Genomic DNA, 13,098 nt, shown 5'->3' with positions numbered 1-13,098 from the left:
TCCATGAGGGGGGCAGATTTGTAAAGTCTTTGAATGCTACCTTCTGGGTTCTTGTCCCTAAGAAGGGAGGTGCAAAAGACATGAAAGATTTTAGGCCGATTAGCCTTGTGGGCAGCCTTTATAAGTTGTTGGCCAAGGTGTTGGCTAATAACCTTAAAAAGGTAATGGGCAAAGTGATTTCAGAGTCATAAAATGCCTTTGTGGAGGGTAGACGGATTTTAGATGAAGTTTTGATTACAAATGAGGCCATGGACTCAAGGTTGAAAAGCAATGAAGGTGATGTGTTGTGCAAGTTGGATATAGAAAAGGTGTATGATCATGTGAATTGGAAGTTCTTATTTGCAGTGCTTAGAAAGATGGGATTTGGGGAGAAATGGATTAAATGGATAGAATGGTGCATCTCCACTGTGAAATTTTCTGTTTTAGTAAATGGATCTCCTTTTGGTTTTTTCCAAAGTTTGAGAGGCTTAAGACAAGGAGATCCTCTCTCTCCTTATTTGTTCGTGATAGTCATGGAGGTGTTTAGTTGTCTATTGAGGAGGGCTATTGGTGGGGGCTACTTATCTAGTTGGAGGGTGAGAGGTAGGAGTGGTGAGGAGATTCTAATCTCGCACTTGTTATTTGTTGATGATACTTTGGTGTTTTATGAGGCGTCTCAAGACCAGATGACTTATCTAAGCCGGCTTCTCATGTGGTTTGAGGCTTGCTCAGGTTTAAGAATCAATATGGAGAAAAGCGAATTAATTCTGATAGGCAGGGTGCATAATATAGAGGACTTGGCCTTGGAGATGGGTGTAAAGTGGGTGGTCTCCCATCCTGCTATTTGGGTTTGCCTTTGGGGGCCCCTTTCAAATCAGTGGCGGTGTGGGATGGCGTTGAAGAGAGATTTCGAAAAAGGCTAGCAATGTGGAAGAGACGGTATATCTCAAAAGGAAGAAGACTCACTCTAATCCGAAGCACTTTATCTAGCATGTCTATCTACTTCATGTCCGTTTTTTGCATGTCAAGAAAAGTGAGGTTGAGATTGGAGAAGATTCAGAAGGATTTTCTTTGGGGTAGTGGAGCTCTTGTGCAGAAACCGCATCTTGTTAGGTGGAACACGGTTTGCTTAGAAAAAAGGAAAAGTGGTTTGGGTGTAAGAAATCTATCTCTGATGAATATAGCTCTCTTAAGCAAGTGGAATTGGCAGTTTCCCAATGGAAGAGAGGCCTTTTGGAAGAAAGTCATCCGTCACAAGTATGGTGAAGAGGATAGGGGGTGGCGCTCCCGTGCAGTGAGTGAGAGGTACAGTGTAGGATTGTGGAAAGCAATTAGGAAGGAGTGGATTAATTTGAGTGGTAGGTTGGCCTACCAAGTGGATAATGGGCAGAGAATGAGATTCTGGATGGACAAGTGGTGTGGAGATGAGTCACTTTGTGAGTCCTTCCCTTCCTTATTTTCCATTTCTTCGTTTAAGAAAGTTTGGGTGTCGGATGTTTGGAACCCTAATGGTGATGGGGGTGGATAGACCCCTCTTTTCCTAAGGGCATTTAATGATTGGAAGGTAGAGTGGTGGAGCGTTTTCTGTAAAAGATCCAAGCTTTTAAGGCGCATAAGGAGGTGAAAGATAGAGTGATTTGGACAGCTTCGAGGTGTAGGACCTTTTTGGTCAAGTCTCTTTATTCTATCTTGGAGCCCGAAGATTCTCCTTTGTTCCCTAGTAGTAGTATTTGGAGGGCGAATGAGCCTCCTAAGATGGCTTTCTTTGCTTGGGAGGCTTCTTGAGGAAGTCTTAACTTTGGACCAACTTCAAAAGAGGGGGCACTTTTTGGCAAATAGGTGGTTTCTATGCATCTCTGAAGTAGAGACGGGTGGATCACCTTCTTCTTCATTGTGTAAAGACTCGAGTTCTTTGGAATCTACTCTTCTCCCTCTTTGGTGTGTCTTGGATTCTTTCTTGTTGGTGAAGGAAACTCTTCTTGGGTGGCATGGGTCGTTTGTGGGTAAAGCTCGTAAAAAGGCTTGGCAAATAGCCCACTTATACATATTTTGGACAGTTTGGAAGGAAAAGAATATGTTAGCATTTGGTAATAAGGAGATTTCGCTCCAAAGATTGAAAAACTATTTTGTATGTAACTTTTGGTCTTGGGTTAGGGTGTCTATAGATTTGAGCCCTTCTTCGCTTGTAAGCTTTCATTGATTAGTTAGGCTCTAAGTAAGGGCAAGTGATGTTTTTTGTTTCTATCCCTCCCCCAATGGTTTGAGCCTTTTGGCTTCTCTTGTATACTCCCTATATACTCTAAGGGCACTGCTTTTGGTGTCTCCTCTTTTCTTTGTATACTTCTTTTCTTTATCTATCAAAATGTATATATATATATATATTTACTTGCCTATGCATGTGATCACAAAAGAACTACAAAGACATAAAGAGCAATGCACAAATGTATGTGGAATGATACACAGACACATTATCTTATAGTATATAGAACATTTCACATTCATTTAATGAATGAAAAAGAGCTTATATGCTTCTACCATTTTATGCTACAATGAGTTCAAATAAAAGAAAAGCCCATTGTACAATGCCTTCATGTATCCTACCATAGCAAAGGGATGATAAACAAAACTAACAGAGAACTAACATTAATGAGAACCTTACCGAATTGGAGCTACTATCATCTCTAAGAATATCTGTGAGCATTTTTACAGTTGTTGAACATTTCTGATCACCTGCAGCAAGGCAAAGAACAGCTACACATTGAGCTATAGAACACAAAGCCTGTTTTGCAACGCCACCAGACTGGGGAGATGGTTTAGCACTTGAAAGGAGAGAGTCCAGTAAAGCATCAAAACTTGTGTTTGCAGAATAGACCAAAGTAGCAAAAAAGTTTTGCAAAGCCTGCAATATCCAATGAGAAAGTTTCTAAAAATGCAAACATTCTGGATCAAAAAATGAACTCCATCAGAAAGCTTAGAAAGTACCATAAGGGCTTGGCCCTGCAGCAATGAGCTTTTGATTAATGTTAATGCTTGAGGAAGAACTTTGTTTCTAACAGCCAAACCAACATTTGGGCTTGCCCTCTTGTCAGCCATCAAGGTGCAGCAAAGTTCCAGGGCAAGAGCTGTCATATGTAAGTCTGAATCACTGGCATACAAAAACACCTTAGAATTAGGGTACAGAAGATATCCTAAGAGGCAAAACCGTGTGAATTATGAAAAGGAACAAATAAATAAATGATGATATCAAGCAAAAGGTTAAGAAGAGAAAAACCTTATCAGACTCGAAAGTTCCACAATGATAACTTCGTAAGCAGATGAACCAATTTTATCTCCATAAGCAACAATTAGAGAATTTAGTGTGCCCAATGTTGCTTGTCTGAGTGCCCGATTGGCCTATTTTCAAAATAATCAAACAGGTTCAAAATGGTATTCATCCAGATGTTGAGAAACTCTAGAAAAGCAATCTTGAAAAATTAATATTTTCAAAGAAGTATCAATAATTAGGCAGCAAATGAAGAATCCATTCCATACCTTCCTCAAGAAGGCAGTCAACTCTGTAATAACATGCTCCAAGACACATGATAAATCTATGTTAAGTGGAGAAGTAGCAATAACAGCAAATGCCTGGACACATAATTCAAAATCTGTAAGATTCCAACATATATTACCATATATCAAATGCCTGCTCTACCTTCTTTCATTTCTTATGAATGCATATGCAGCCCACATCAACACCTACACTCACCCACAGACATTATATTATGTAAATGATAAATCCTATCCAATCAAACAGATACAAAGCAAAATGTTCTGAACGAATTTTCACTTCATAATAATTAAAAACATTATATTGTAACCAATGTGGCGAGCATGGTCAGCACCCTAAGGTTTGGGTCCCTATGGAGAGTCTGAAGGGCTCAGCCATTGAAGGTTCCTCGATTATAAAAGAAAAAATTATATTGTACTGGCAGGTGCTACACCCAAGAAATAATATTAAATCATCCAAAAAGAACCTAACAGCAATGAAAAAGAAACTATACATACTCAAATGGTTGAGACACAACTAGAAGGTCCCCTCAACTCCCCCTTCACAATTGATATTCAACTGTCAAGAGGAAAGCTTAATTAAAGGCCAAGTAGATGTCTCTATGTGGAAAAAGAGGAGGAGCTTTATTTGCCCACCTTTGAGAAAGTCCATGTGTCAGCTTAAAATCATTTCTCCAATCAAACCATCATAGCCAGTAAGCAAGACTTAATCTACCAATAGCATCTACCTTTACTATCCATTATCATATGAGTCAAGTGATTAAGCTCCAACAACTGATCTAGGATTTCTTGAGTGGGTAGGTGGACTTGAAAGTTGTTTAGGCTTAAAACCCTTGCCACAAGATAGGCCACACGCAACAAATAAGCGACCAATTTTTGAGTTAGGCAAAAAAAAAAAAAATAGAAATTAAAAATTGAAAATTGAAACAAATGAAAATGGAGTGGGTATATAAAATTGAAAAATCAATCTATCATCCTTTGCCTAAAAGGTGTGTCATGAAAGCTTTCCATGCAAGGAGAAAAGTGGTCCATATTAATGGCTAACATAGATATTCTTCCTAGATAGGGTTGATCTATACTATTTCCCTTTTTTATAGGAAACAACAATGAAATATATTGAATTAGAAAATAGGAAATACAAGAGAAGGATGAGGAATCCTCCCACAAATGAAAGCTAATCAATTGAATACCAAGAGCAAAAAGCTATGTAGTAATTACAAGAAGCAACCTCTCCTTACTAACTCACACCCTTGGAATCATAGTTTTAAAAGGCTCAAGGCGCAAAGTCCTTCTGAAGCCTAAGGCGCGGGCTTTAGTGAAGTGAGGCACACCCTAGTTTACATATATAATTTTATATAGTACGTCTAGAAAGGTACGCTGCTGCTTTTTCTTCTTCTTCTCTTCTTCCTCTACTCAGTGGCTTCTTCCTCTTCTTCTTCTTCTTCTTCTTCTTCTTCTTCTGTAGCATGTGACAGGGAGCCCTAATTTGGGATGGGCCTTTTTTTTCAAATTTTTGTTGGGTCAAAACTAGTTGGGCCCTTTTTCTTAAGCCCTAATATGGGCTGGACCTTTTTAAAAAAAAAATTGTTGGGTCAAAACCCATTCTAGGCTGGGCCCTTTTTTTTTCTTTTAATTTTGTTGGGCCAAAATGTAGCATTTTGGGCTGCAGATATTTTAAAGAGAGAGGGGGCCAAAACGACGTGTTTTGGCCCCTTTTTCTTTAAAATAAGCTGCAGCTCAAAACGCTGCGTTTTGACCCAATTAAAAAAAAAAAAGGGGCCCAGATTAGGGCTCTCTACTCTGCCTCTGCAACTTGTTCGAGGTTTGTGGAGGAAGAAGAATAGAAGAAGAAGAAGAAAGGAAAGGGGAGAAAAAAAAGCGTACCTTTTTAGGGCTTTGCACCTGGCAGAATGCGAGCGCCTAGCGCGCCTAAGCCACACCTCCTTCAACAGGCATCACCTGGAGTAAGGCGAGGCGCCGATGGTTTGCGTCGCGCCGCCTTGCTCCTAGGCGCGCCTGAAACGCACCTTTCACAACTATGCTTGGAAAACTATAAACACTATGAAATAGAAAATAGAGACCTTCGAATCTTTAACGTACCTACATCTACGATAAGGAGGATTTCAAAAACAGACATCTTGAAACGAATGGATAAACAAATAGAACAAGTTGTTGTCTATAGAACATTACTTTGATTGATGGATCATACCCAAGGTTCCTGCATTCACTTGTTGAGCAACCTACTCCTAATTTAACTATTAGTTTTTCTATTGCTTAAACTTATGATACCCGGATTCTTCAATTTTACCCAATGTACATGTGTCAACATGACATGACATGGGCGTGGGCATAGGATCCTTGTCAGATACTCCTATTTTTCTTTGGGTGTGATTGTTCTGGTTTTTCATTGATATCTTTTTATTCTTTCAACTTTCTTAATAATAATTTTTTTTTATTAGAAATAGAGATAAATTTTTATAGAAAAAAGAAAGACGAACAATGAGAGATCCTTCTCACATAATACAAAACTTAATCAAAGTAAGAGTAGACTCCTCCACTATACAAGGAGAACTAAACACATAGGCATACACAAAATAACTTAGAAACTGAAATCAACTCCTTGCAATGTTATCCACCCCTTTTGAATTACACACCAAAAGCAAACTTAGTTGAATAACATTAAGTGAAACTCCCCTACAAGCAAAGAAACAAGAGGCCTAAAGGGAGGAGTAGAAATGAAGTAGATCCCACAGCATCTCTTCCATTCTCCAATTTTTCTCAAAAATTCTAACATTTCTCTCTTGCCACACAATCCAAAAAATAGTGAAACAAGCAATTTGCCAAAGTGTCTTACCTTTGATTGAATTCCCTAATCTTCTAAAAGAGATAATCATCATATCTCCACTTTCTTAATAATAATTACATTAGAGAAAAAGAAGAGTTAGCGGAAGAGTGAATTTTTGTAACAATATCTAGGGATAAGAGTGAAAAAAAAAAATTATTAGAGAAAAAAAATGAGAGCTTTTAAAAAGGATATCTTCACTTCCAATTTATTTTTAATCTATTTTTCTTGTGTAATGTTAGAGAGAGACTCTATTATGATGGATTCTTTTAGGTTGGTCATATAAAAATGTAGTGTTGTATTTGCCACATGTGATTTTGATGGAAAAAGATTGCAAATTTTATTTTATGTTTATATATCCACACTTCTATTACCCATTTTTTGTTGCATTTATTGAAGTTCTCAAAATGGATACTCATTCCTTCTAGCTATTGTGGACCAAGACAATTTCAACCAAGCATCAAAAAGAAAAAAAACGTGTGATAGATGATATTATATTTTCTTGCACTTGTTATTGTTCTTTTGTTAGGCTTGAAAAAGAATGTCTGGATGTTCTTCTACATGTACAAGCAAATGTGAAGGAGCTTCCTTTGCGGAGGGGTGACTTTGGTCAATAAGCCACATTTGATTAATTGGTCTATTGTTTACTTGGAAAAGCAAAAAAAGGGCTTAGGCTTCAAGAACCTTTCTATGTTTAACAAGGCTCTTTCAAGAAAATGGTCTTGAAGATTTGTGAGAGAAAGGAATCCTCTTTGGAAACGGGTAATTGTAGGTAAGTACGAGTAAGAAGGAGGATAGTGCACTAAAGAAGTGAGAGAGGGGTATGGAGTGGGGGTGTGGAAGGCAATTAGAAATGGTTAGGAGGCTTTCAAAGATGAAACAGGCTTTAAGGTTGGTTTCGAGAACAGAATGAAGTTCTAGAAGGATAGATGGTGTGGGGACTTGCCTTTGAAGGATTCATTTTCGAATTTTTATTCTATAACCTCTTCAAAAGATGCTTAGGTGCTTGATGTCTAGGACGGTGATAATTGGGGCCCTAGGTTTATTAGATAGTTGCATGATGGGGAATTGGAGGTAGACATCTTTTTTAGGAGGTTGTACGATCACTTCATTTGTTTGGACACTAATGATATTATGGTTTGGTTGGAGACAAAAAACAATAACTTTTCAATTAAGTCTTTTTACTCCTCCCTAACAAGTAGGAGAGCGGAGTCGAACCCTTATGATATAGTTTGGAATTCTTGGGTTCTTGCAAGAGTTGGTTTCTTTGCTAGAAATAACTTGGCCAAGATTTTGACTTAGGATCAACTCAAAAGGAGGGGTTGGAGTATTCATAATAGATTCTATAAGTGCAAAGTAGAAGAAAAAACAAGTGATCATATTCTCCTTCATTTTACAAAAGCACGCATTTTTTTTACCGTAGTTGATTTTTGCTCTATTTGGTGCATAATGGGTGATGCACTCTTCAATGAGAGGGTTACTCCTGAGTTGGCATGGCTCCTTTGTTGAAAAAGAAAAAAGGAAAAAAGGCATGGAAGGTTGCTCCGTTATGTCTATTTTGGACCATTTGGAGGAATAGAAATAGGGGAGTCTTTAATAATTGTGAAAGCTTTAACCAAAACAATTAGAATTTCTTTTTTGGGATTGGGTTAGAATGTACATTGGGGATGATTCTTTGTCGTTGTTAGGCTTTGTGGACTGGCTAGACTCTTAGTAGGGCATTGTTACTGGTTTTTGTGTCTTCATGCTTTTTTGGGCCTTTGGTCGTTTTGTATACGTCATGTGTACTTTCTTTTCTATATTAGAATCTACAAAATAATTAGAAGTTCTTTTTTTGCATCTTTTTTGGGATTGAGTTAGAATGTATGTTGGGGATGGTTCTTTGTCATTATTAGACTTTGTGGACTGGTTAGACTTTTAGTAGGGCATTGTTATTGGTTTTTGTGTCTTCATGCTTTTTTGGGCCTTTGGTCATTTTGTATACATCATGTGTACTTTCTTTTTCCATTAATACAATCTTCATTTACCTATAGAAAAAAACTAGTTCTCAAGTTTTATGTTGTGCTAATGCAAAGAAATGTAAGACTTCATGAGTGAAGGCCTTTGTCCAAACTCTTTGTTGTTAGATCAATTACTTAGATATTTCTTATAAATGTTCAACTCCTAATCATTAAAGTGCCAAGAGAAGCACAAATTCTAATAACCCTCCGCTCCTACATCTTCCCACAAATCTATCGCCCAAGCCTCCTTCAACAAAGTCAACACATATAAGAAGGGAAAGGAATTACATAAGGGCTCCTCACCGCACCATCTATCCATCCAAAACTTCATCCACTTACCATTACCCACTTCAAAAGAGGTTCTACTAAAGAAAAAATCTCAACCCTTCCTTATAGATTTCCAAACATCAACCCCATAACCATCTCTCACTTTGTAAGTGTACCAACCCACTTCTTCCTTCCCATACTTCCTCTTTATAATCTGCTTCCAAAAAACTTCCCCTTCAAAAGCAAATCTCCATCTCCACTTACCAAGGAGGGTCAGATTTAGAGAAAAAAGGACTTCTAATGCCCAAACCCACCCTTCTCTTATCCGAGCAAACAACTGCTCAACTAACCAAATGAGGTTTTTTCTCCAAATTCTCACCTCCCCAAAGAAAATCTCTCTAAATCTTAAATAATCCTAGCTTACCTTTCTAGTGATTACAAACAAGAACATGTAATATTCGCAAGCCGGATAAAGTACTCTTGATCAATGTAAGCCTCTCTTCTTCAAAAATATATTATTCCAATTAGAAATAATTCTATTATGATTAGAATTGTTTTTCTATTATATTTAGGATTAGGGTTAACACTATACATACCTAGAGTTATAGACAATTGTTCATTCATTACTCATTCAATAAAAGTAGTCATTCAGAATTCAATAAAAATATTTGTTTAGAATTTCAATGAAAATAGTTGTTTAGAAACTTTTTCTCTTGCAGTTATTCCAAGAGTTTTATGTTCCTTGATTTATCTCATCTTCCCATTCTTTTGCATTGTATCATTGAGACTTTGGCATAGAATGTTCCATCTTGCCAAGATTTGACTGAATGCCACTTAGATGCATAGCAAATATGTTAGCAATCTCTTAAAGAGGCTATAGCAATCAACCCAAATGTAGAGTTGTTTACTGAGTGGCTATCTTCTCCTTGATATGGCTTTTGCAATTGGAAAGAAATGTTAGGACCTTTGAGGATGGATGGAGATCCTTAGAGGGTATTTGGAATTTGGTTTACTTGTTCTTCCTTTGAGCCTTCATCACCGATCATTTTGCAGGTATTCCTTAGAAGCTTTTATTACAAGATTGGAAAAAAGTTTGTTGATCCAAGAGACCACATAGAAAGACTATGATTGACTCATTACCTCCTTTAGTAGCTTCAATAAAATTAAATTTTAATGGATATTCTTTGAATAATCTGTGCAATGCTAAACATACCTACCTTTTCTCTTTCTATCCCACCTTAAAAAAAAAAAATGCAAATGAGAGATTGGTGTGGAGAGTGATAGGGGCAGCTCTTGAGGTGGAGATACTAGCATCTCTAAAGGGCTTGCTGCAAACTAAAGCTCTATATCTATCCAACTTGAATGTAGAGAAAGATTTTGCTATTGTTATCTAGGGTGTGTCTGATATGGCAAAATGCTCATGAAGTTCAATCGTTGGCTTCACAAACTTGTAGATATTGCTAATGAGGTGGGATACTCCTTTTGAGTTCTGAGCTCAGTTAATCAAGCTGCAGACCAGATAACCAAGTAAAGAGCAAAGCACTTAATTTCTTTGTTGGAGACTTTTTTTCTCCTTGGGTTTAGAGAGATTTTGTAAAGTTTGTACTTTTTTTTTTTTTGTGTGGGGTGCATATAATCCATGCAGATAGTCCTAGTTTTTGTAGGATATTATAAATTTCTACTTTCTGGTTATCTTAGAAAGATTGCACGTCATTTGTATTTATTGTCCAATGAAATGAATATGTCTGTTTCTGATCTAAAAAGGAAAATGTCAACCCCAAAAACAGGCCCTAAAAAATATATGGTCAATAGATGCAAAAACCAACCTTTACAGCAGTAAGTCGAGTTATCTCATTTCCCATCCGGTCAACAAGTACAGGAAGGCATGCAGGTAATTCTGCTCTGAGGTTATCACCAAATGTTGAAACGAGAAGGCCCATGCAAGAAATAGCACACTCCTTGACCTCCTGGAAAAAGAGTTCCATAAGATATAGTAAAAATGCCTAAGAAAAACCTTCAAATAAATTCTGCTAACCTGGTCTTGGTCTTGGTTTGTCAAGCGTGTCATGATGGCATTATATATCGGATGAACATAGGGTTTGAAATCAAAACCATAACCCTATATAACAAAGCCATACATGTAATCAGAAAGCAGTCTAACAATGGCCCAAAGTCAAGAGAGAAACCAATCTCACTTCAATATTTGGGCGCACAACACGGACAAGTTCTCCGCATACTCTTAATGCCTCAGCAGTGACTTTGTAGTAACGCTCACCAACAGCAGATAAAACGGGACTGGAAAGTGCCTAAAAAAACAACAATTGTACCATGATTGAAGAATCAAGCAAGATACATTCATGTTGGTGTATAGTATTTATGATAAATACAAATTAAAATATCCAAACAACCCTATGAAACTAACAGTCCCACATGAGGAAAAATAAAAACAACAGAAATGCCAAAAAAAAAAAAAAGAACAAAGAAGTGAATGCAAGATATATGGAATACAAGTAAATGGGTAACCTAAAACTATTTCTTCTTCCGATTATGATAGAGAACTCATCAAAGAGAAAGAAAACAAATTGAAAGCCACTATGCCATTATTTATGCATTTCCTTCTTAAAATACAATTATAGAAGGGAACTATAACAAGAACAAAGCTAATAAAATCACAATGAATGGCTAAAAGTGAAACAAGTGGAGTAAGTTCAAGATGAGAGACACAGAGAGAGATCATGTAACTATACGTGATGTTGATCTATTCAAATAATTTGGGACTGCAACATGTAACATCTTAAATGGAAAAAATGGTTTGAAGCAAAACCTTTAGTTTTTGGGCACTAAAGGTCCATCCTAGTTTACAAAATCTCTAATGGAAGCATTGGAAAGATTAAACACAGAATGTGCTCAAGAAACTGAGAACCCTCATTGTACAGACATTGGTCTCCCCTAAGACTGTAAGTATCGTGCAACCTCTTGTTGATTTCTCATATTCAATTGCTAACAGCAAACAGTAGATGTGATAACTTTTGCTGCATCAAGGTGTACTTTTCTTATGGGCAAATAGGTTATATATTAATAGGCATCTAGCAGAACACAGAGTTGCAAGCTAGGTATATAGGAAGTATACGTGGAGCACTGAGAATAAATATACAGTCAAAGATACAAACAGTAAGAGCTTTCCCCAAGACAACAGGGGCAAGACTTTTTTTTTTTTTTGATAAGTAAAGGATATTCATTCAAAAGGCACAACGCCACAAGGTATACAGGGAGTATACAAGGCAGCTAAGGCCTCAAAAAACAACAACAAGAACAAAAGAATTACCACCCTTTAACTGGAGGCTATCCACTCCAGGAAACCTATAAGGGAGAACGCCTCCTCACCTACATACAATTTGGCCCAACTCCAAAGATTACAAACAAAAAAATTCTTTAACTTCTGCACATTCAACACACCTCCCCTAAAAGCTAATCTATTCCTCTCCTTCCACACCGTCCAAAAAATACACAACGGAATGGCGTCCCAAATCTTTTTCCTTTTCTTTCCCACAAACGAGCCCCTCCAGCTAGCTAAGACCTCCTTTACACTTTCTGGAAAAACCCATTTCACATCAACTAAACCAAAAACAGTATCCCATAAAGCTCTAACCACTGTACAATGAATAAGGATATGATTTACACTTTCTTCCTCACAACCACATAGAAAGCAACGATTTGGAAGTTGAAGCCCTCTTTTTTGAAGCCTATCCAAAGTGAGCACCTTCCCCCAAGTCGCCTCCCACGCAAAGAAAGCAGCTTTAGTAGGCACCCGTGCCACCCAAATGCTCCTAGAAGGAAAATCTGTATCAGCAGACCTCGCCAACAAGCTATACGCTTCCTTGACCCTGAACTGACTTCTTTTTCCTTTCCTCCACAGGACTGCATCTTCCTCCAGAGAGGGCTTGTGACCCCTCAATATATGCAGAAAATCCCCAACCAACTCCATCTCCCAATCATTGAAATCCCTCACAAAGTTTAGATTCCAATTTCCTTGCCCCGAATTTTGATCCCACATTTCCGCAACCGTTGCATTCCTTTGCACCGTCATACCAAAGAGATGAGGGAAACAATGGGACAGCGCTGACTCTGTACACCACACATCTGTCCAAAATCTGATCTTGTTGCCCTTCCCTACTCTGAAAGTCATATTATTCCAGCACCAATCTGATTCTTTCCAAATCTCTTTCCAAACCCCTACACCCACTGCCCCATTAGCCTCTTTGGCCTCCACCCAAACTCCTCCTGCCCATACTTCACCTTGATCACTTGTTTCCAAAGATTATCTTGTCACAAGCAAATCTCCATATCCACTTACCAAGCAAAGCTTTGTTCAACATGGCTAGTTTCCTAAGGCCTAGCCCACCTTTGTCCTTGTCTGTGCAAACCACCTCCCAATTAACCAAATGAATTTTCCCCTCCATATTT

The 13,098-nt window shown here is 37.8% G+C and overlaps 1 protein-coding gene across 2 annotated transcripts in view; it reads right to left on the bottom strand.

Annotated features, from left to right (window-relative positions):
- The window catches only part of LOC117926129 (cullin-associated NEDD8-dissociated protein 1), a 51,824-nt gene that overhangs the window by 11,625 nt on the left and 27,101 nt on the right, over window positions 1–13,098 (bottom strand). For both annotated transcript variants that reach the window (XM_034845205.1, XM_034845204.1), the window contains exons 16-22: window positions 10,830–10,940; window positions 10,670–10,753; window positions 10,461–10,601; window positions 3,511–3,603; window positions 3,251–3,372; window positions 2,962–3,124; window positions 2,639–2,878 (exon numbers count right to left, since the gene is read on the bottom strand). In XM_034845205.1, coding sequence (XP_034701096.1) covers window positions 2,639–2,878; window positions 2,962–3,124; window positions 3,251–3,372; window positions 3,511–3,603; window positions 10,461–10,601; window positions 10,670–10,753; window positions 10,830–10,940 — 954 coding nt within the window. The remainder of the gene's footprint in view (window positions 1–2,638; window positions 2,879–2,961; window positions 3,125–3,250; window positions 3,373–3,510; window positions 3,604–10,460; window positions 10,602–10,669; window positions 10,754–10,829; window positions 10,941–13,098) is intronic.

Source organism: Vitis riparia, chromosome 12 (assembly GCF_004353265.1).
Source record: "Vitis riparia cultivar Riparia Gloire de Montpellier isolate 1030 chromosome 12, EGFV_Vit.rip_1.0, whole genome shotgun sequence".
Classification (NCBI taxonomy): Eukaryota; Viridiplantae; Streptophyta; class Magnoliopsida; order Vitales; family Vitaceae; genus Vitis; species Vitis riparia.
This window is presented reverse-complemented; position numbering and strand designations above follow the sequence as displayed.